Raw genomic sequence first — 22,775 nt, 5'->3', positions numbered from 1 at the left:
TTTCTTCTATTCACCTCTGACCAAATTCTCATTTATTTCAATAGTGTACAGATAAACTTGAACGAGATAGGTTGATTCTCTTCCTTAACAAGTTGATCCTTAATAAGGTACAGTAGTTTTGCTTACATATGTTGTTGTTTTCAAGTCATACAGGGAATTGTAAGATAAATTCTCACAATTTGAGTTAATTGTCCAGGGAAGGTTGTCTTCTGTCTTCTCTTTTCTGTTTTTAGACAGAAAGTTCTGTGTGCTCTAACCTCCTGGAGCGAAAGGTTTTTGCCAATATCCCTGTATAGTCATTCTTAATAATACAGGTGCTGAATGAATTGATGATAAAAGTTTGAATCAAGAATAATGAAGGATGACTTTTAAAATGTTAAAATGATCTTTAATAATAAAAATTATTAGCTTATTTTTCTTTAGGGACTCTTTAGGGTTAAATTTTAAGTAAAATACACGCTTGACATAAAGGTGGAAAGTTTTTAATTTATCAGTATACATTTGGTTGATAAAAAGTAATTGGAAGTTGTAAGATAAGTCACTTTACTCAGTATTTTCTTTTTAAAGGCATTTTAATAGGTTCATGCTAATTTCTAACAACAGGAATTCATAGTTGTAGTAACAGTTTACTATTTACCTTGAAGTTTAAGCAGATTTTCATTTCCTAAAGCTTTGATCTAATACCAATTTGTGTAGTTTTATTCTTATAGTAAGTAATGCAGATGTTTTAAACTGAAATATAATTGTAAGCACAAAGAAATTTTAATTGAAATTACAATCTCTTCTAAGAAATTACCAGTTATTTCATATTTATGAAAACTGGAACACTGAAGGATTTTTAAATATAGCAGACTTTATTTCTGATACAGAATAATCTGTTTATTAAAAAGACCTTGGCAGAGTAATTGTAAAACCAGAGTTTATCATGAGAGTCTTCAATTTGCTCACTCTTGTTTTTGTGGGTTGTTTTTTCTCAGAATATATTTAAGTAAAAATAAGTGCTCACTTTAATATAGTTTTGCCCTTTTAATCAATTGAAATTCAGGTTCCTTGAACACAAAATGCCGAAAAGACCAAGTAATACCAGTCATGTCAATTATTTCCAAAGATTCCAAGCATTCTTTTCTTTGAGGACCTCATAGGTGGCAGTACTTATTGGGAAAAGTACTATAGGGAAAGAATTTAGATTACAACAGACAATTAGATTATGAAAAAATTGTTTCCCTCTTCCAGAAAAATGTTAAGGATCTCATGGATTCAAATGGAATTAGAATCCTTGTGGACTTGCTTACCCTTGCACATCTCCATGTAAGCCGTGCTACAGTACCACTACAAGTACGTATGCTTGTATAGGTTTTACAAACTTGACATTTTTTGAGTATAGTTTTAGAGTCAAAAGAATCAGGAATCTGAAAATACGTGGTCAAACGTATTTCTCTAGTAATTAAAGTAGTACTAGTTCTGGTAGATTCACACAGAAAATATGAAATCACTGTAAGAACAATCCAAAATGGACAGTAGCGATTGAGTTTTGTTTTGTCCTTTAAAGTAACTGTATCTCTAATGTGGCTTATTTTGAGGCAGTGTGCCTTTTAGGAGTTAAACTGAATTCATTAGATATGTAACTAGTACTTTTAGCATTGGCAAGCATTAAGAATGTGCTTTGCCTTAAAGTAGTCTGGACACCTTATTAAAACCAGCCAAGAAGACAAATAACTAACTTACAGCTCATTTGTTTTTGTTTGTTTGTTTGTTTGTTTGGTGTTTTAATTTCCTGCTGTAAGGAGATATGCCATGTTAGACTTTGTGTGAATTGTGACCACAAGTGCTATCTGAGTATGTAGTATATGACATATTCTGTTATATACCATTGCAACAGGTACTGTTCTGGTACACATAAAATACATTGGCTTTTTGAATCCCCCAACAGCCCATTGAGATTTTTACCATCCACATTTTACAGATGAGGAAACTAAGGAACACTGAGGCTAAGTATCTTGCCCAAGGTCACTTGATAAGTGGCAGAGCTAGAGTCAAGACCCAGAAGTCTATATGCTCCTAACAACTTTGCTGTACTTCTCTATATGAGTCTAACTGAAAGCTGATAATTATGGCAGTATTTAAAAACAGGTTATTTCATTCTCAGGTGATTATAAGAAAAAGAACAGGCTGGGCATTGTGGCTCACACCTGTAATCCCAGCACTTTGGGAGGCTGAGGTGGGAGGATCACTTGAACTCAGGTTTTCAAGACTAAGCAACTTGGTGCAACACCTGTCTGGACAAAAAAAAGCCAGATATGCTAGGACAAGCGTGTAGTCCCAGCTACTTGAGGTGCTAAGGCTGGAGGATTGCTTGAGCCTGGGAGATCACAGCTGCAGGAAGGCATTTTTGTACCACTGCATTCCAGCTTGGGTAACAAAGCAAGACCCTGTCTCAAAAAAGAAAGTAAAAGAACATAATAAGAATGATGTTGGGATTAAAAAACTAAACTACATAAAAATTCTAACCTAGATTCTTATAAAACATTGATAGTGAAAATTGTAAGAATTATTTGTAGTAAGGGGAATAGATAATAAATTGAGACTAAGTATATAAAAACACTGAAAACTACCTTCCCTGTTAGCATTTTAACTCTTTGATCTCAGTTACTTCTTGAAACTGTTAGTTGGAGTGAGTTTTTCTCCCCGAAAGAACTTTGAGCGTTGTTGTTTAAGATTAATGATATATTTTTATGTAACTATTTGCAATATTCTTTACTACTAAAATGTTAGTGTCCTGGGCATGTATTTATGACCATGGGGAATATAGATACCACTGAATTTAGCTTAGATTGCTGACTGAACTTAGGAAAACATTTACCTGAAATGTGTATTAATAAAGAAATAGCTTTTTTGGACTGTTAGGTTAGACATTTTGTCCTAAACTCTTAAATAAGGTCACTTAAAATTTCAGGTTAACTTTAGATATAAACCGCTTCAGAGTACTGCTGTGCAATTTGTATGACATCTGCTCTTTTAGATTTTTGCCTTGGAAAATAATTTAAATCTTTCCTAAACTTAGAGCAATGTAATTGAAGCTGCTCCAGATATGAAAAGAGAGAGTGAAAAGGAATGGTATTTTGGCAATGCAGACAAAGAAAGGAGTGGCCCGTATGGATTTCATGAGGTGTGTATCTTGGAGAAACTTTTTGTGAAGGTCTCAGCATTTCTTATGCCCCTGCATAGCACTTATTGAGGTGTGGAATATTTTTAAACTGTCATTTAAGTTCCTGTTATTAGCTCCAAGGACCCTACAACTCAGTTTCTACATGAAAAATTGAGAACCAAACATACATATAAAATTGTGTTCAAACCTTGTTTAATAGCTGTTGTTATGGAGGTCGCACTTAGGTTTTTAGTGAATTTTATGTAATAATTTCTGACTAGGTGTAGTGGCTCACACTTAAAATTCCAGCACTGTGGGAGGATCACTTGAAGCCAGGAGTTCAAGACCAGCCTGGGCAAGATAGCAAGAGACTATCTCTACTAAAATAAAAAACAATTACCTAGGCATGGTAGTATATGCCTGTGGTCTCAGCTACTGGGGAGGCTGAGATGGGAGGATTGCTTGAGCCCAGGAGGTTGAGACTGCAGTGATCACACCACTGCCCTCCAGCCTGGGCAACAGAGAGCAAGACCCTATCTCCAAAAATAAAAAATAAAAAGCTATCTTAGTATTTATGTCAGATTATAATGTTTCTCTAAGGTATGAACAAGGAAGCTTTACTGTGCAGTCTAAAATTTATGGAAAATTGTTCAGTCTTAGAACTAAGGACAGCTTTCCTCTTTCTCTTGATACTTGATCCTGTCTCTGATCTTCGGCCTCCCAGGCTCATTTGGAATTGGGGCAAAGACAGTTTTTTAGAGGACGAACTTCTACTCTAGTATAATTTGATTATTTAGCACTCCACCTACCATTTTTACTCTTTCCAGTATACCTTATGTTCTGCAGGTTGGCCAAGTGGTTGTGTTTTTTGTATTATCAACCAAATTTGTGTTCCCAAAGGCCTGTTAACAAAACTTGGTTTTTCTAAAATAGTGTACTTGCATGTTTGTTTCATAATTTAGTATGTATTTACTATAAAGTAGAAAACATTAGTGAGATTTTTTGTTTTATTTTGTCTGTCTGTAATAATGCCTTTTATCCATTAAGATGCAAGAATTGTGGACCAAAGGAATGTTAAATGCAAAAACCAGATGCTGGGCTCAAGGCATGGATGGATGGCGACCACTTCAGTCCATACCCCAGCTTAAGTGGTGTCTCTTAGCCAGTGGACAGGCTGTCCTGAATGAAACTGACCTTGCTACCCTTATATTGAACATGTTGATCACAATGTGTGGCTATTTTCCAAGCAGGTAAAATGTAATTTCATGTTTCCATGGATAGTTGATATGCTTCCTTAGTAACGTCATAGTATCAGTCTGGTGATTTAAAACATAGATGTCCTATTTATGGCCTTGGAGCAATGCTGCTTTGACCTTTGGAATTTTTTGAAACAGATAAAAAGAATTTGCAAATTATATTAATAAAGTAGCTAAAAAAAAAAGCAACTTGCTCTGGGAAATTTCAAATACTACAAAACTGAGACCTACGTGTACTTGCAATAGTAACAATTTTATAATTTATGTGAATTGGTGTGAATGTTTTGAATTACACATACTGCAACCCATAGACAGTGGTGAATGCCAGCTGTTGATCTGTCAGGCTAGCTATTTCTGCTATAGAAGGTGCATGTGGCCGGGCACAGTGGCTCACGCCTGTAATCCCAGCACTTTGGGAGGCCGAGGCGGGTGGATCACGAGGACAAGAGATCGAGACCATCCTGGTCAACATGGTGAAACCCCGTCTCTACTAAAAATACAAAAAATTAGCTGGGCATGGTGGCACGTGCCTGTAATCCCAGCTACTCAGGAGGCTGAGGCAGGAGAATTGCCTGAACCCAGGAGGCGGAGGTTGCAGTGAGCCGAGATGGCGCCATTGCACTCCAGCCTGGGTAACAAGAGTGAAACTCCATCTCAAAAAAAAGAAGGCGCATGTAAGCCTGCATCTTGGCCCACTTGACCAGTGAACGTGAGAATTTGTTCTCTAGTAACAGTCATAAGTATAACACTTGCATGGAGCTTTTCAATCTTTATGAAATATTTACATACAAATCATTTTGATTCATTACTTAAGATATCTTGTGGTGGAAATTACTGAGAAACTGTCATATTTTAAAACACTTGAAGTTTTCATGGTTCCAGTTGGACTCAGAATTATAGTTAGTATTTAGAAATAAAGTAGTATTAAAATTAAAGCTATACTGGGAAAATACAAAACATAGTTAAATCAAGATATAAATTTATGTAACAAAGTTTGATATGCCCGTTGGGGGAAAATATCCACTGACAGTGTGTTGGACAACACCAAGTTTAATCAATTAAATAATAAATAAGAGTCTTTGGCTCTTCTAGGGTACTGTTTTTCAAGGAAATCTTATGGAAGGAAATGAAGTCATATTAAGCAGCCAAATAGATTTAAACCAAAATACCTAATCATGTTCCCAGCTGTTTGAGAGCTTAGTCTTCATTAACAAAAAAGTAAGGTAACCTGCTTCATGCCTAGTAGAATGTCATATGTGCTGAACATACAAATTTTAATAAATATATTAAATGTTGATGTGAAAAAATGTTTTCTAGGGATCAAGATAATGCCATCATTCGGCCTCTACCCAAAATAAAAAGACTGCTATCAGATAGCACTTGCCTTCCCCATATTATTCAGGTGAGTTATTTTTACGTTATCAAACTAGGAGCAATTTTAAGAATCATTTTCTCTTAATTATCAGTACCAGTTTTTGTTTTGTTGCAGTCTATTCCATTTTCAAAAAACCTAAACAGGCCAGGTGTGGAGGTTCACACTGTAATTCCAGCACTTTGGGAGGCTGAGGTGGGAGGATTGCTTGAGCCCAGGAGTTCAAGACCACTTTGGTGAACATAGGGAGACACCATCGTTACAAAAAAATAAACTAATAAATTAGCCATGATGGCACATGTCTGTAATCCCAGCCTCTCAGGAGGCTGAGGTGGGAGGATTACTTGAGCCCAGGAGGTTGAGGCTTCAGTGAGCCATGATCATGCCACTGCATTCCAACCTGGGCAACGGAGCAAGACCCTGTCTCAAAAAAAAAAAAAGAAAGCCTGAACTTTGAGTTAAATTCATTTCACCCTTTTTTTTTTTTGAGTCTTGCTCTGTTGCCTAGGCTGAAGTTCAGTGGCTCAATCTCAACTCACTGCAACCTTTGCCTCCCATGTTCAGATGATTGTCTTACCTCAGCCTCCTGAGTAGCTGGGACTACAGGCATATGCCACCACACCCAGCTAATTTTTTTTATAGAGGAGTCTTGCCATGTTAGCCAGACTGATCTCAAACTTCTGGCCTTAAATGATCCATCTGCCTCAGCCTCCCAAATCATGGCTGGGATTACAGGTGAGCCACCACGTCTGGCTATTTCACTTGCTCTTGAGTTGCTGAATATGCTGTAGAAGATTGAGCCTAACTATAGGAAGTTTCCAGATTCCAGAATTGTTCTAAAAGGGTTTTATTACCTATTTTAAAAATCACACCACTTGAGTACTTGAAAAGTGATTTGCTCCAGTTTGTGGTGTGTGTTGATGTTGTTAAGACTACTAGGAAGTACACCAGCAGGCCACAGGTGTGAACCATGGTGGTGTATATCTTAAGTAATCAGAGCAGTCTCACTACCTTCTGCTCTAGATTTTGACTATTCTTAGTTAGGTTTTCATTGATACCAGCTGATGCAAAGCATTGATTTGGAATTAACATAAGATACACCAAAATATCTTTTTCTTTTGTGTTATTCTGCTGTCTTGGAATTAAGCTCTTTAAACTTCAGATTAACATTAAACCCAAATAAGTCAGGTCCTAGAGATTTCAGGCAAATGTTTCCATTAAGTTCTATGCCAATAACTTGTGCCATTTGTACCTTTTAGTTGTACATTGGTCTGCAAAAGGAGAGAAGAGTTACTCAGTTAATATATTTTTGCATTCACTTACTTACTACCTAAGTGCCTATGTAAGTCTTTGATGAAGACTTATAAATACAGTAATGCCCTATCCCTTTTTTGTTGTTTTTTTTTGCCAATTTCTGTTATTTAAGCATACTCACATTTTAAAATTTCTGTGCTTTTCTGTTGCTGGTATTTCCATTCAGATCCTTCAATGAAAAAGCACTGCAATTATTGAGGGCTCTAAACTATTACCACATCCCCTCCCCCAGGGGGCCATGTGGCTGTATATGTGAGGTGTTGCAGAGAGGAATTTGTTCTCTCTGGTAGACCCTCTCAACATGTGGATAAAACACCATGCCCAGAAGATCAACCTCTCCCATTTTTCTAAGTCTTACAGAACTGAAGGGAAAACATAAACACAAATGGCATTAAATTTCTGGCTAGGAAGGGGTGATTAAGAAACTTAGAAGAGATTTGCTCAGCATAACATGAAGCTTGAGGGACGAACGCTTTCTTTTAATTAACCAAAACTTTTCAGTAATACCTGAAGAAAATGATTGAGAAGAATAGTAGTCCAGGGTAGAGTGAGTTAATGTTATAGGTTTTCTAGTATAGTGACAGTTGGAAATACTCTTAGTGGGTAGGGGAGTGTGTGCATGTTCGTGCCTGTGCCTTGTGTGTGTTTGTGTTTGCCGCTAATTCCCATAATGTCAGGTCTTGAACTGCTGCCATTACACTAGGGAAAATCTTCTATGACTATTTTTCCTTTTTAAAATTTGTAATAATGTGAAATGCTTCATCTAAATATCTTGTGGAATAGATAAGATACCAAAGCACAGAGAAATTTAATTTATTTACTTAAAAGAGACATAGCTGTTAAGTCTCACATAAGAGTATAGAACTTCGGCCTCCTAATCCGAGCTACTTTCTGTATTGTAATTTTTTTTTTACTGGTAGCATTTGACCCCAAATTAAGGATTCATTATAAGCAAGTGTTTTGGAATGACACCTTTATTAAGCTTCGTAGCTAAAAGTATTAAATACGTTTATCGAAAGTTTATTTATAGCAATTCTGTATGGTTTTTAATTAACCCAGATTTATTTGAGTAATCCCAGAAATTCCCTTCAGTATTTCTAGTTCAAATTTCTAGAGGCCACAGATTTTGGCACTTACTGGTAGCAGATGTACTACCTGATACTTGTTTACCCTCTTGCCTGTTAACTCCACTTCTGGATCTACTTTTTAGGCTGATTCATTGATCATTATTTTCTCCTCTGCTGCTCAGGGGATTCTTACCTCAGCTCAACTGAATTTAAACTGAATTGAAACAAGCACAGAAGTCTTTTTAGGAAGATTCTTGCACATGAAGCAGTGTTATCTGTAACATTATGACAAAACTACCTTCAGGCATGTTTGGGCTTTTTCTGAATATGTTTTGATCAATTCTCAATTGGTTTTCTGCATTGAATGTTGTAGAAAAATAATGTGAATTCTTTTTCAAATCTGTTGTGGGTCTGGTAGATGAGCTTACTGACTCCCATGGGTTTTTATTTTATAACTTACATAAGGAGCTGTAATCTAAGCATATGAAATAAAAAACCTAAAATGAATGATGATGCAGGTTTTTTACAACTCAATAAAACATTTCAATTCTTTTTCAGCTACTCCTGACCTTTGACCCTATCCTTGTTGAGAAGGTTGCTATTTTGTTATACCATATCATGCAAGATAACCCACAGTTACCCCGCCTTTATCTGAGTGGAGTATTTTTCTTTATCATGATGTACACAGGTTCCAATGTGCTTCCTGTTGCTCGGTAAGAACTTCAAGGGTAATCTACTTAAAAGTATTATTTGAGTTGTACATGGACTGATTTAATGAAGTTTTTGTGAGTACATCACTGCTTTTATTAAAATTTTTATTATAAAAGCTATTTATGTACATGTCTGAAGACTTGGAAAGTAGAATGGGGGAATATTACTCAGAATTTATACCACTACTCCATCTAGCATAAGAATATATTTTTTAGTATTTATGTATTTAATACAACTATATTATATTGTACATGCAGTTTTACATTTTGCTTTTTCTTAAAATTTAATAATTTTTTTATATTGTCACAAGCTTTAATAAGACTACACTTTAAAAATCTAGTTTATTTAAGGTCTTGCTTTAATCAGAAATTAAATAATTTGGGAATGTGGGTTTATGTGAGTTGCCGTTTTTGACTTATTTAGCTATAAAAAATCTAGTCTTTAGAAAATTAAGATTACAAAAACTAAATCAATTTCTATATCTGATAATTAATTTTTCTTTCTAGATTTTTGAAATACACGCATACCAAACAGGCTTTCAAGTCAGAAGAGGTAAGCCAGATTCCTCTGAATACTTAACCTTGGGTAAGCTGTTTTGGCACTGTAAAGTTTCCTGAGCTGTATGTGTTTACTATATCACAAGTGCTTGAGGGCAGGTATTATTTTATTCCATTCTTACATTGTTTGTGATACCTTGTGCATATAAAGTCTAAGCTACTATTTTTAAAGTTCATTAGACTTAATATTGAAATTGCAACTTCGAATTATAGCCTGACACATCCATGAATATAAGTTGTTCTCTTTGTATAAGATTTAGATTGGTGATTTTCACAAATAATTCATTATATACTTGAGTCTTGCATCATCAGCTAAGATTCAGGAAGACTTCAGCCTTTTTGTTAAGATTCTAAGGTGGCAGAAGTGCTAGGTGTTTTTTTTTTGTTTTTTGTTTTTTTTTTTGAAGCTGCTTAGTTTTTCACATGCTCTTAAGTGTTCTTATCATTTTACTGAGGAATTAAGCTGGGAATTAAAAAATAGGAAACTTATTTAGGTAGTTTTGACAACCAAAACTTAATGCCTACATTTTCCAAAGAGATACTGATTGTGAAAAGAAAGGATACTGAAGGGTGTTTTGAAATATGTTCAGCTTTTCATGGAGCGTTGACTTTTTTGGGGGGATCATATTGAGCAGAATAATAAACAAAAGCAGACCACCATTTAGAAGACTAACAAAGGAATGTTGCACCACCTTGACAGACACTAAACTGTATTTTATAGAGCAGCCAATGAAGTCCTAGAAAGTGACCTATTTGTCTAAAGATGACTATGGCAGCATAATTTCCACAGGTTTATACAAATAGAAAATGAGAATATAAACAAGTTTATCTCCAGTGATAGTATCTTAATGTAGTATTAGACATTTGGGCATTCTTTTTCTTCTTTATATCTGTGCAGTTATACATAATGTAATTTTTTCCAAATTTTATATTAAAAATGATATCATTTCAGCTAACAGTATTTTGAATAATTATAGCAGAACAGTGTTTATAGTACAAGTCTAGATGTAGGAATTACCAAATGATAGTATTCAAGAACGTAACCAGCAATTCTTTACCCCAAAGTTTAACAGGTAGTGAATTCGTTACTCTTATTAGTAGAAAGCCTGAAAATGTTCATCTTCCAATTTGTCTTTGTACCATGTAATAAAACCGTGTTTGAGTTTTTTTCCTTCTCTCTTTATTTTACCTTAGAGAAGTAAAATATCTTAAAGTTGCCTAGAAGGAAATAAGAAAAGCATTTATTTGTATAAATCCTAGCCCTTGGGATTTTATTTTCATTGAGTAAAGAAATGAGTTTAAAATTGAGCATGGTCATTATCCTGACTCTATTTGGCCTGCCATAGGATAAGGACTTCTCAAAGCAGTTAATTATGATTACTTTTAAGTAGAAATTCTCCATCCAAATTCTAGCTGCATTTCATGAGGAGAGGCTCTTAATGATCTTCTGAATTTATTTTTGAAAACAGAAGCAAGTGTATGTAGGACCTATCAACAATATAATGCAGGATAATTGAGGTAAATCTTTGTGGCATATTCCTTCTATTGTCCATTACTGTTACACATGGTCAAAGGCCAGTTGTCCTAAATAATATTGGCAGCTCCTGACATTTAACACTGAGACTACTGCAGGGCCAGGGGCTGTTGGTTCTTCCTTAGAGTTCATGCCAAGCCAATTTGTACTAGACACCTTCCACTTCACATTTTGCTGTTTCCATCAACATTCCCGAAGCATAAAAGCAATTTGTTCCAGTTGTGTTCCTTTCTTAAAAATGTTCTCTAACCATAAATCATTTATTAGAAAATTGAAAGATAACTTTAGTGTTTTTGACTACCTTTTTTGTTTTGTTTTGAAGACAAAAGGACAAGATATTTTTCAGAGAAGTATACTTGGGCACATTCTACCTGAAGCAATGGTTTGTTACTTAGAAAATTATGAACCTGAAAAGTTTTCTGAGATTTTTCTAGGAGAATTTGATACTCCAGAAGCAATCTGGAGCAGTGAAATGAGGTAAATAATCAGTTGATTGATTGATTTGTATTTTATAATTAAGTCTTTGCTGCTTGCCATCTGGTTTGACTTCTGTTAAATGTTTTCACTAGTTTTATAATCTAAGATGATAGTAATCATTGGTGCCAAATCAAATGATAAATTTTCATAAGACCTTAAGGTTTTCTCTATTCTAATAAGATTTGACAAAATTGCTGTTACCTTAATAGAGCTTTATATATTGGTAGTATCTACCAACCACTGGTAAGTCTTAAATCAGTATATAGAGCTAGTAAGATTTTAGGTAATGAACCAGTAATATATATACAGGGAATTGGGATAAAATCAAGGAAGTAGTACTATACTTCTCTAAGTAAAAACTATGCCCACATAATTTGGGTCAATGGATCAGACCAGAGATACCAAAATTATCCTAGAATGTGGGCTCCCTTAACAACACCTTTTGTCCTTAATCTGGAGGTTAACATTCCTAAAATACGTCTTTTGTAGGGAAATGCTGTGGAAACACAAAAAAGAAAGGTTCAGAAACAGATGACAATGCTCAGCCAGTTTCTTGACTTGACACTTCATAGTTCCAGTGTCAAGGCTGTCTCTTTTTGGAGAACCCCTCAGTTCTCCTAGCTAGATGGCATTGGATCTTCTATGTCAATTACTGATACTTATCAGACTGACTTCACACTCTCCATGCCACCTGCTTGTTATTTGACTTCTTGACCTATGGGCTTGGCATGTATTAGCCACCAATTTGAATATATTCTGTATGGCAGTCATTTTTCATTGGGAAAAAATATATAAGAATATTAATAAATTAGCAACACAGTTCTTCTGTGTAATATTTTTTCTCTGAGACTGGCTAATATAAGGCGTCATCTAAAAGATGTATTGCTCTATATGCTGATAAGTTTCTGCTTAGGTGAGGCCAGATCCTAGACTACAGTAAGTTAATCAAAATAAATACCATCTAGCGAGCTGCTTTGGATAATACCATCCTTGAGTTTCCTAGCTACACCTTCACGCATTCAGATGCTGTATCTTTTTTGCCCTTCTAATTAATGGCTGAATTTTTTTTTTTTTAATTGCATTTTAGGTTTTGGGGTACATGTACAGAGCATGCAATACAGTTGCATAGGTACAGACATGGCAGTGTGCTTTGTTTGCTTTCTCCCCTTCACCCACATTTGGCATTTCTCCCCAGGCAATCCCTCCCCACCTCCCCCTCCCACTGGCCCTCCCCTTTTCCCCCCCATAGACACCAGTGTTTAGTGCTCCCCTCTCTGTGTCCATGTGTTCCCATTTTTCATCACCCACCTATGAGTGAGAATATGCGGTGTTTCATTTTCTGTTCTTGTGTCAGTTTGCTGAGAATGATGTTCTCCAGATTCATCCATGTCCCTACAAACGACACGAACTCATCATTTCTGATTGCTGCATAATATTCCATGGTGTATATGTGCCACATTTTCCCAATCCAGTCTATCATCAATGGGCATTTGGGTTGATTCCAGGTCTTTGCTATTGTAAACAGTGCTGCAATGAACATTCGTGTGCATGTGTCCTTGTAGTAGAACGATTTATAGTCCTTTGGATATATACCCAGTAATGGGATTGCTGGGTCAAATGGGATTTCTATTTCTAAGGCCTTGAGGAATCTCCACACCGTCTTCCACAATGGTTGGACCAATTTACACTCCCACCAACAGTGTAAAAGTGTTCCTTTTTCTCCACATCCTCTCCAGCATCTGTTGTCTCCAGATTTTTTAATGATCGCCATTCTAACTGGCGTGAGATGGTATCTCAATGTGGTTTTGATTTGCATCTCTCTGATGACCAGTGACGATGAGCATTTTTTCATATGATTGTTGGCCTCATATATGTCTTCTTTCGTAAAGTGTCTGTTCATATCCTTTGCCCACTTTTGAATGGGCTTGTTTGTTTTTTTCCTGTGAATCTGTTTGAGTTCTTTGTAAATTCTGGATATCAGCCCTTTGTCAGATGGGTAAACTGCAAACATCTTTTCCCATTCTATTGGTTGCCGATTCACACTAGAGACTGTTTCTTTTGCTGTGCAGAAGCTGTGGAGTTTCATTAGGTCCCATTTGTCTATTTTGGCTTTTGTTGCCAATGTTTTTGGTGTTTTGTTCATGAAGTCCTTGCCTACTCCTATGTCCTGGATAGTTTTGCCTAGATTTCCTTCTAGGGTTTTTAATGGCTGAATTTTTAATAGGAAGAACTGGGAATATTAGCCCTTTTCTCTATGATCTTCTTTACAGATAAGTATTATAGATAAGATTTTTTTCCATTTTTATACAGTAAAGTGTCCTGAATAACATATTTAAGACCTGTCATTATAGGACAGTAATTGAGTTGTTCTGTAGATGATTCATGTAATTATCTTGCATGATTTCTTATCTTAACCTCTTTAAAATGATCCCTTCATAAAGCTTGAATGGAGGTTTTTATGATTGTAGGCGCCTCATGATAGAGAAGATTGCTGCCCATCTTGCTGATTTCACACCTCGTCTTCAGAGTAATACAAGAGCACTTTATCAGTATTGTCCCATTCCTGTAATCAACTATCCACAACTAGAAAATGAACTATTTTGTAATATTTATTATCTCAAACAACTGTGTGATACACTCCGGTTTCCAGATTGGCCAATTAAAGACCCGGTAAGTCAGCAGTTTAATTTATGCTTCCTTAAGCCATAAAAATAGCTTCTAATCACTTCTGGGTGTTTTGTCCTCCTGCAGTAAGAAGGATAATAGCTTCCTTAAGTATTCCTTCTTAAGCGCTAAGCACTGTGCAATTCTGAGCATGGTTCATTATACTTGGGTAAATCTCAAGCTGAAAGGTAATTTTTTAAGGCAGTATTAAGGATATTGCAACGTTGATCTTTTGTGACAAAGAGGAAACAAACTTCATGTAGATAACATAATTATATGTACATAGTATATATACTGTAATAGCTTGGTGGAAGCTTGTCTTTATAACAGGTTGATTAAGCTCACAGATGTTGGAGTTAGCCAGTCTGGGATTGAGTTTCAGCAGGGCCATTAATATTTAATAACTCTTTAATATTCAGTACATTGCTTAATTTTTCTAAACTTCAGTTCTCATCTCTAAAATATTGGTAATGATAGCAGCTATCTCTGGTAGTATTTGTGAAGCTTACTAAGTATTTACATAAGCATAATTCCCGGCACACATACAAGGCAATGAATCTGACCTGCTCAATTGGAAAGCAGTGTCTGCCTGTCTACAGTGCCCTTGGGACCCCTCTAACCTGAGTCTTTGGATATCTGTGGGCTCCTGTGCCCGTGTTGTTCTGTTACCGTGGTAGAACTTATGCCATTATTATTACCATCTAAAAATTTCAGAATAATTGCCATTTATACCACAAGTCACTGCTTCTTTACAGTGCAGTAATCAAAGACGACTTGGGTACTTATTCAAGATTCAATGTGAGATACTAGATATGGGCTTTCTAGTCAGACCTAGGTTTTAATTTTAATCCACCCCTACCACTTACTAACTGGGAAATACACAGCTAGCTCTCAGAATCTTAGTGCTTTCATTTATTGGTGAAATTTTAGACAAGAATTAAATTTGATAGTGTGTAAAGTACCTAGCTCCTTGGCATGTAGGCAGGCAATAAATAGAGCTTTTTTTTTTTTTTTTTTAAACCATTTGCTAACCAGACTCCCTTGTGTTCTCTATCCTTTACATTTGTTTGAATGCTAGCATACCCATAATTACGTTAGATCATCTTGAGAAGCATACTACAATATACTACTTGCTTTCTTACCACAGTGTATCATCTAATCTTGACGTCTTCCATGGTTTCTGGACGCTTTAAAAATTAAAGGTACATACACAAATAGGCAGAGAATTAAAACAATTTTTTAAATAGAGGAATATTGCCTTGTAACAAATAGCTTGCTCTGCCCAAGTATACAGCAGTGTTCAGGTGATTTTGTTTATTTGTATTTCAGAAAGCTGTTAATTGGACAGCTGAAAGTATCCATTTAAATATAGCACAATAATTCTATAACTTAAAAATTATACTCTGAAGTAGTTTTGCTTTGATGTAAATTTTAATCTTTTATCTTTAAGGTTAAGCTTCTAAAAGATACCCTTGATGCCTGGAAGAAAGAAGTAGAAAAGAAGCCACCTATGATGTCAATAGATGATGCTTATGAAGTGCTTAATCTGCCTCAAGGACAGGGACCGTGAGTTGTTTTCAGTACAATAGCAAATGTCTGTCCCACCTTAAAGTATTGGTATCAAAGACTAAGTTATATTTAAGTCAACCATTTTAAAATCTTTTGCCTATATTTTGACATATACACCTTGGGAATAACCATATGGAACTCTATCTGTGTGACTTTCATTTATTGCAAACTTAATAGGCAAACTGTATCCTCCTCTTGCTGGTACATTCATTTCTCTATCAATTGGTAAAATATATGCAGAGTACCTGGAACAGAATCTGAAGTACGGTAGTCATTCACAGACTCATTTTTCCCCTTCCTTTTGTAATTTGTGTTATGCATGAGGAAGAGATTTGATGGCAATATGCCTAGGACATCAAATGACAGATCATGAAAGAATGCAGATTTATCTTACTATCAGTGAAGTTTTATAGTAGACCAGGTATGTTATAGAAAAATGATTTAAAAGACTTAAGTATAGACTAAAACTGTATATTTTTGGCAAGACTGATAGAATTTAGAATTTGAAATTGGCATTTTGGACATTTTGACAAATTTATTGAATTTGTAAAAATATATATATATATTTTTTAAGGCAGAGTTTCACTCTTGTTACCCAGGCTGGAGTGCAGTGGTGCGATCTCGGTTCACTGCAACCTCCACCTCATCCTCCTGAGTAGCTGGAGGTGCCCAGCTAATTTTTTGTATTTTTAGTAGAGACCGTGCCCAGTTAATTTTTTGTATTTTTAGTAGAGACGGGGTTTCACCATGTTGACCAGGATGGTCTCGATCTCTTGACCTCGTGATCCTCCCGCCTTGGCCTCCCAAAGTAAAAAAAATATTTTATAGTTCTTCCCACTCAAATACAATTTTATAATTTAAAATAAATGATAACCTTGCATAGGGAACTTTTAGATTTTATCTTTCACCCGTAAAGATAACATATAAAAAAAAAATAATCTTAATTCTTCCTGGGTTTAATGTGAAGCCTAATATATAATCATATACAATTCTTTATGTAAGTAAGTTTCTTAAAATACCATTTTAGATGATTTTGTAAATACTTTTTTTTGTGCCTTACTATGCTCATAAAACAATTTTCCTGTTTAACAGGCACGATGAGAGCAAGATTAGGAAAGCTTACTTCAGACTTGCACAAAAGTACCACCCTGATAAGAATCCGGAAGGGAGGGTATGTACCGCTGTTGGAATTAGGGCATTGGGTTAATTTCCTCTTGCTATTATTATTATTTAGTAGGAGGAGGTATATTACCCCTGTCCCAAGGGCACTGTGGACAGATGGTCACTGCTTTACAATTGAGCATTCTTTATAATTTCTGCATGGATGGTTCTCCCTCAGTTTACCAGAAGAGTGGCCTTTAAAGACTAGTAACTTACCAGTTTTATTGTTTCTCCTTATCTATGTCTGCTTGAGAATTAACTCTAATGGGCGATCATAAGAGTAATTGATAATAGGAGTGCAGGTGAACTTAATTCATTTGTAGGTTGTAGGTGATACCATTGCTATTCAGATTGCCTTTGGCAATTTATGTAATTTTTTCTTAAGACATCCAATTTCGTATCACTCTACCTAAAGAAATAGAAAATTCAGTTCAGATTTTAAATCATCATCATTCCCTGATGCCGCCTCATCCAATGAAGTTTTGTAAAAGATGAAATCACATAAGAACCACCAAAACCAGAACTGATAGTCTATTGCTAGAAACTTGAAATAATTTCCACTGATTACAAGGTCAGTGGTTTTTACTGGAAACAGAACAGAGGCAGTATTCCTGAATGAGAAGATGTGACATTGAAAAGATCTGACTTTTATATGTTTAAGGTATTTTTCATCAAAACCCCAAGTGGTTTTTTGAGTCTCATTCAGATTCATCTAGGAGAAAATACAAGAAAGGAAGAAATTTTGAAATCACTTTTAAATTGCTAGACTTAAACAGATACTAAAACACTTCATAAAGTGTTTTATGTGAAAAGCTAAATGTGAAACATGTAGTAAAACAATGTGATACTGACAACATAGAGATCCACGAACATAAAATGTAACAGTTTAAAAGCATGGTATTAGGAGACAGACCTGGTCATACCTCTCAGCACTGCCACCAATTGAGTTTGTGTCCTTAAGCAAGTTACTATCTCTAAGTTGCAGTATCCTCATGTCAGAAATGAGGATAATGCTGCACACTTTACAGGGCTGTTTGAGGATTAAAGGAGATAATGACATTTAGCACAATGCCTAATAAACAGTAGCTCATAATTTTTGTTCTATAGACGCAAGCCATCTCTAGTATATATGTGTTTAACATATATTTAAGGATACATTTAACATTTTTATTTGAAGAATTTTTCAGTAAATCGTATTGAGATCATTAAACAACTATTTTTTTTTTTAAGGTGGGGTTTCACCATGTTGGTCAGGCTGGTCTTGGACTCCCGACCTCAGGTGATCCGCCCGCCTTGGCCTCCGAAGTGCTTGGATTACAGACATGAGTCACCATGCCCAGCCCAAACAACTGTTTGAAAAAGTTTCACTTTGACAGTATACCAGCTACTTTACAGTTGAAATGAATTACTTAATATAAAAAAATTTAAAAATAACTAAAGTTACTGATAAAATATAAAACAACTCTGTCTTGTTTAAGTTGAATTTTGTGATGTTCCAAATTAAGATGAAATTATCTTTGGTTGCATACAGGACATGTTTGAAAAAGTAAATAAAGCATATGAATTTTTATGTACCAAATCAGCAAAAATAGTGGATGGACCAGATCCGGAGAATATAATTTTAATTCTAAAAACACAGAGCATCCTCTTCAACCGTCATAAAGAAGGTAAGATGTCTGTTATTCTCAGAATTTAATTTGTCCTCCAGCTAATCCAGTACCATACTACCTGTTTCTAACGTATATTTTAATAGATTTAGAATTATTATTACAAAAGACTCTTGGAATTACATTTTAAATAAAGGAAAATGTAGTTTTCTAAAGAAAAGCCTCAAATATTTTATATCTTCCCCTTCATACCTATGTTTTTCAGTATTTTGCATTTCTAACAAGGTTTCATTATTCCATCCTGAATGACATCTTTATTCTGTGGAGTTAATTGGTTAGTTTTTGTGTTTAGCCATTTAGCAGCAAACATGTTAAATGAGATCTAGAGTGGAATCTGGAATTTAAAGATCATTTCATGTTTTTCTTAAATGGCATATGACAGCCTCTGAAGGTTAAAAACACCAAGAGCATTCAGGTTTTTTAAAAGCAGTAGAAAGTTTTCTATTTCCTATTGTAGCTCTTAGGACCCTCTTGTCCTGTGGGACAGTTTGAAGAACATGGGTATAGATGAATTGCAGAGCCGTTTGTGGCAGCCCTAACAGTAGCGGTCCAGAAAGCCCAGGAGTATGTTAATGTTTGAGGCTTTGTTGGGGACAAGGGGTTAGGTTCAGTATAGCAGATGTCTATTGGTTTGGGAACTGAACCTGACTTAGAGCACAAAGTGGGAGAGCCATTTGGTCTGGGATCTTGGGAGAGAAGGAAGAGGACTGTGGGAATTTGAGATAAGCATGAAGAGTGTTCGGTAACTAAAGATGAGATGGGGTTGCAGTTGTAGTATTGGAGGGGACATCCTGAGGATCTAGCAGTTGGATTATTGAAGAAAGTAGTAATCAGTTGATTACATATGAATTTAACAGAATCCATTTACAAAACGTTTTAGCTCTGTGGCATTTACTACTAATCAGAATGAGTTTAGAAACCTTTTTCAAAACCCTTGGTTGTTTTTTAATGCTGATAACTAAATTATTAGCCATGTGTTACAATTATGGCCCATAATGGTTTCTCTGTTATCAAGGTCATCTTTAACTTTTCCCAAAGAGGGTTTATACCCAAGAAGTTCTGAGGTGGGAGGTCCTGATCTGACAGGACTTGGTTATTCACTGTTCTTTCTTACCATGTATGTGTCACTTTTTTTTTCTTTCTAAGAAAAATTAGGACCTGTTCCAAGGGACCTTTTTTCCAAAAGCCAGTTTAGAAATGAGTTTTAAGGCAGATTATTGATCAGCCTTAAAAATCGAAAATATTTATGCTAATTTCAATTGGAATTACAGAGATACTTTTAAAGTCACAGGCAATTAATTTGCATATGTTTGCCTACTAGGATAGATTAAAAAGAGAAGATGGAAAGAACAGAGTAATTAGGCATGTATGTATACTAGCTTTCACTTTTAAATGTACTTATTAAAACATGGAATGAACGAAATGTAATAAAAATTAAAAAATTAACTTTATCTTGTACTTTTAGTAAGAAATTGTGTTCATTATTTTCAAAGTTTATTTTAAGACAGCTGGAAAGATAGAAAAGGGCACCTGTTATCCAGAAAACTTATTTAAAGTATGCACCATCATTTAAATAAAATGTATTCTCAGTCTTTTTTCTTTATAAAGATGTGTGTATAATTGATATTAGTAGAATTTCTGGTGCATTTGCTTTACCTTGCAGTCTATGAAGAGGTAAAAAGTTAACAAAGATCACTTGGACAGCATAGAAAGTAGGTATTCTGCAAAGGATCAAAACAACCACACACCAAGTTCAGTTAATTTACTAAAAAATGTTATTTTTCTAGTGAAAACATTTTAGAAAAATCAAGTTTACTAGAAAGGAAAGATCCAAGGGATTGTATAGTAGTTTTAATTTCTTTTTTATAAACTGGAATTAGACATTTAATATTAAAAATTTTTTAAGGCAGTATAATTGAACATGGTATCAAAATTGAAACTACAACATGATCAATTTTGTTTTGTTTTTCTAAAACCATTTGTTATTTCAGAATTACAGCCTTATAAATATGCAGGATACCCCATGCTTATCAGGACTATAACAATGGAAACTTCCGATGATCTCCTTTTCTCAAAAGAATCACCATTGTTGCCTGCGGCTACAGAACTTGCTTTCCATACTGTCAACTGTTCAGCCCTCAATGCTGAAGAGCTCAGAAGAGAGAATGGACTAGAGGTAATATGAAGTGACCTTTGTGCTTTTTAAGCTAGTTAACACACATTTTACGACTCTTGGCTGTGCAGAATTTAGCAAGTACAGATGCAGATGATTTCTTTAACTTATTCCAGCAGATAACACAATATTCTCTATATTCTTATACCAGATTAAAGGTGGAAATGGAGCTTTATTTCATAATGTGCTTGGAAAGTATTGGATTCAAAACTGGTAATGATAATATTGCTTACAAAGTAGCTTATTAGAAGTGCTTAAAAAGAAACTTTTAGGAGTCCTTCATTTACTATTTAACAAGTGTTGATCAAACATTTATGCATCAAATATTTAACAGTATAAAAGTTATTTATATTACTGCTAGGAAAGGCCTTTTACATGGTGGCTCACGCCTGTAATCCCAGCACTTTGGGAGGCCAAGGAAGGTGGATCACCTGAGGTCAGGAGTTCAAGACCAGCCTGGCCAACCTGGTGAAACCCCACCTCTACTAAAATAACAAAAATTAGCTGGGTATGGTGGCGGGTGCCTGTGATCTCAGCTACTCAGGAAGCAGAGGCAGGAGAATTGCTTGAACCCGGGAGGTGGAGGTTGCAGTGATCCCTGATGGCACTACTGTACTCCAGTCTGCATGAAAAAGCAAGATCCTGTCTCAAAAAAAAGAAAAGAAAAGGCCTTTCTTCAGACTTGAAGTCAGAATGGAGAGTTAATAGCTGACTTCTTCTTCTGCAGGTGTTACAAGAGGCATTTAGTCGCTGTGTGGCTGTCTTGACTTGTTCTAGTAAACCAAGTGACATGTCAGTACAGGTGAGGCTAAAACCTATGGGTCCAAGAAAATTGCACTAGATCAGTGGTTCAGACTTTAACATATGTGAGAATCAACTGGAGGGCTTATAAACTGTGGGTTGCTGAGCTCCATTCCGCCCCAAGTTTCTTAATTAGTGGGTCTGGGGCAGTGGCCTGAGATTGTTTTTAAAACAAGTTTCCAAGTGTCATTGATGCTGCTTATCTGTGTATCACACTTTAAGAAACACTGCAGTAAACCACTTGTGATCTGTTGGCTTAAGTTTTTTATCCTAGAGAATAGTTACTGAACCCGTATGTTTCTGTCACCCAGCTTTATGCTATTCTTGTTTCACATACCTTCCATCTCTCATTCTGCTATCCCTAGTATTTTAATTGGCTTAATGTTTAAGGTTATAAGATAGGAAATTCTTCAGGAGTTCATTAAGTGCTTTGTAGAACAGGTCTTTTTATTTGGCCTTTTGCTTATGCCAGCAAAATTCAGAACATAAAACAATTGAGTACTGGCTGTTGAGTTCCATCTTCTATTTTGAAGTGCACTGTGTAAATAGAATTGCAATACTCTGCTGTGTTAATAAACGATACAAAAATAGCTTAATCCAGAGGCCAGCAAACTTATAAAGGTCCGGGGAGTAAATATATGAGGCTTTCAGGCTTCATACTGTCTGTTACATTTTCTTTTGTGATTTTTTTTTTTTTTAACAGCCCTTTAAAAATCTAAAAACCATTCTTAGCTCCTTGGCTAAAACATGGGTCAGTTTTGCCCATGGGTTGTAGTGGCTGTGGTTTGCCAACTACCCCAGCATTTATAGGAAATCTTAATGAGAAAGACTAGGGATATAATAAAAATGTTCTATTTAATTTTGGAGCATTGTGTATACCATTAAGCATTATTCACAAATCCCTGCGTTTCTAATGTCTTAAATAAGGAATGTCCATGTGACTCTACTGGTGTTTTGCTCTGTTGTGTTGTCTGCAGGTGTGTGGACACATAAGTAAATGCTATAGTGTGGCTGCTCAGTTTGAAGAATGCCGAGAGAAGATCACGGAAATGCCTAGCATCATCAAGGATCTCTGTCGGGTACTATATTTTGGCAAGGTAAAGTTAATCTTTAATGCTTTCTGGATACAGAGAGAAAACTGTCTTTTTGTCAAATAGCCACTTCCTAATTTCTAAGCACATTATTTTCCCAAAGTTATTTATAAGTAAATTATTTTGATCTCTAAAGGTGTTTTTCACAGAAGCCTTGTTGTAAATGGAGACTTTGTTTCTAGGTTGGCCTACAAAGAATAAGACTGAAGTGATATA

At 35.4% G+C, this 22,775-nt stretch overlaps 1 protein-coding gene across 4 annotated transcripts in view; it reads left to right on the top strand.

Annotated features, from left to right (window-relative positions):
- The window catches only part of DNAJC13 (DnaJ heat shock protein family (Hsp40) member C13), a 118,851-nt gene that overhangs the window by 59,108 nt on the left and 36,968 nt on the right, over positions 1-22,775 (top strand). For all 4 annotated transcript variants that reach the window (XR_013528644.1, XR_614886.5, XM_002759609.7 and 1 more), the window contains 15 exons: positions 45-107; positions 1,234-1,335; positions 3,062-3,166; positions 4,193-4,395; positions 5,719-5,803; positions 8,713-8,867; positions 9,372-9,417; positions 11,279-11,433; positions 13,902-14,103; positions 15,548-15,663; positions 16,759-16,837; positions 18,359-18,494; positions 20,486-20,670; positions 21,395-21,469; positions 22,446-22,565. Coding sequence is in view for 2 of the 4 variants with exons in the window: in XM_002759609.7 (XP_002759655.2) it covers positions 45-107; positions 1,234-1,335; positions 3,062-3,166; positions 4,193-4,395; positions 5,719-5,803; positions 8,713-8,867; positions 9,372-9,417; positions 11,279-11,433; positions 13,902-14,103; positions 15,548-15,663; positions 16,759-16,837; positions 18,359-18,494; positions 20,486-20,670; positions 21,395-21,469; positions 22,446-22,565 (1,827 nt within the window). In the remaining 2 variants the exon portion in view is untranslated. The remainder of the gene's footprint in view (positions 1-44; positions 108-1,233; positions 1,336-3,061; positions 3,167-4,192; positions 4,396-5,718; positions 5,804-8,712; positions 8,868-9,371; positions 9,418-11,278; positions 11,434-13,901; positions 14,104-15,547; positions 15,664-16,758; positions 16,838-18,358; positions 18,495-20,485; positions 20,671-21,394; positions 21,470-22,445; positions 22,566-22,775) is intronic.

Source organism: Callithrix jacchus, chromosome 17, assembly GCF_049354715.1.
Source record: "Callithrix jacchus isolate 240 chromosome 17, calJac240_pri, whole genome shotgun sequence".
NCBI classification, from domain to species: Eukaryota; Metazoa; Chordata; class Mammalia; order Primates; family Cebidae; genus Callithrix; species Callithrix jacchus.
This window is presented reverse-complemented; position numbering and strand designations above follow the sequence as displayed.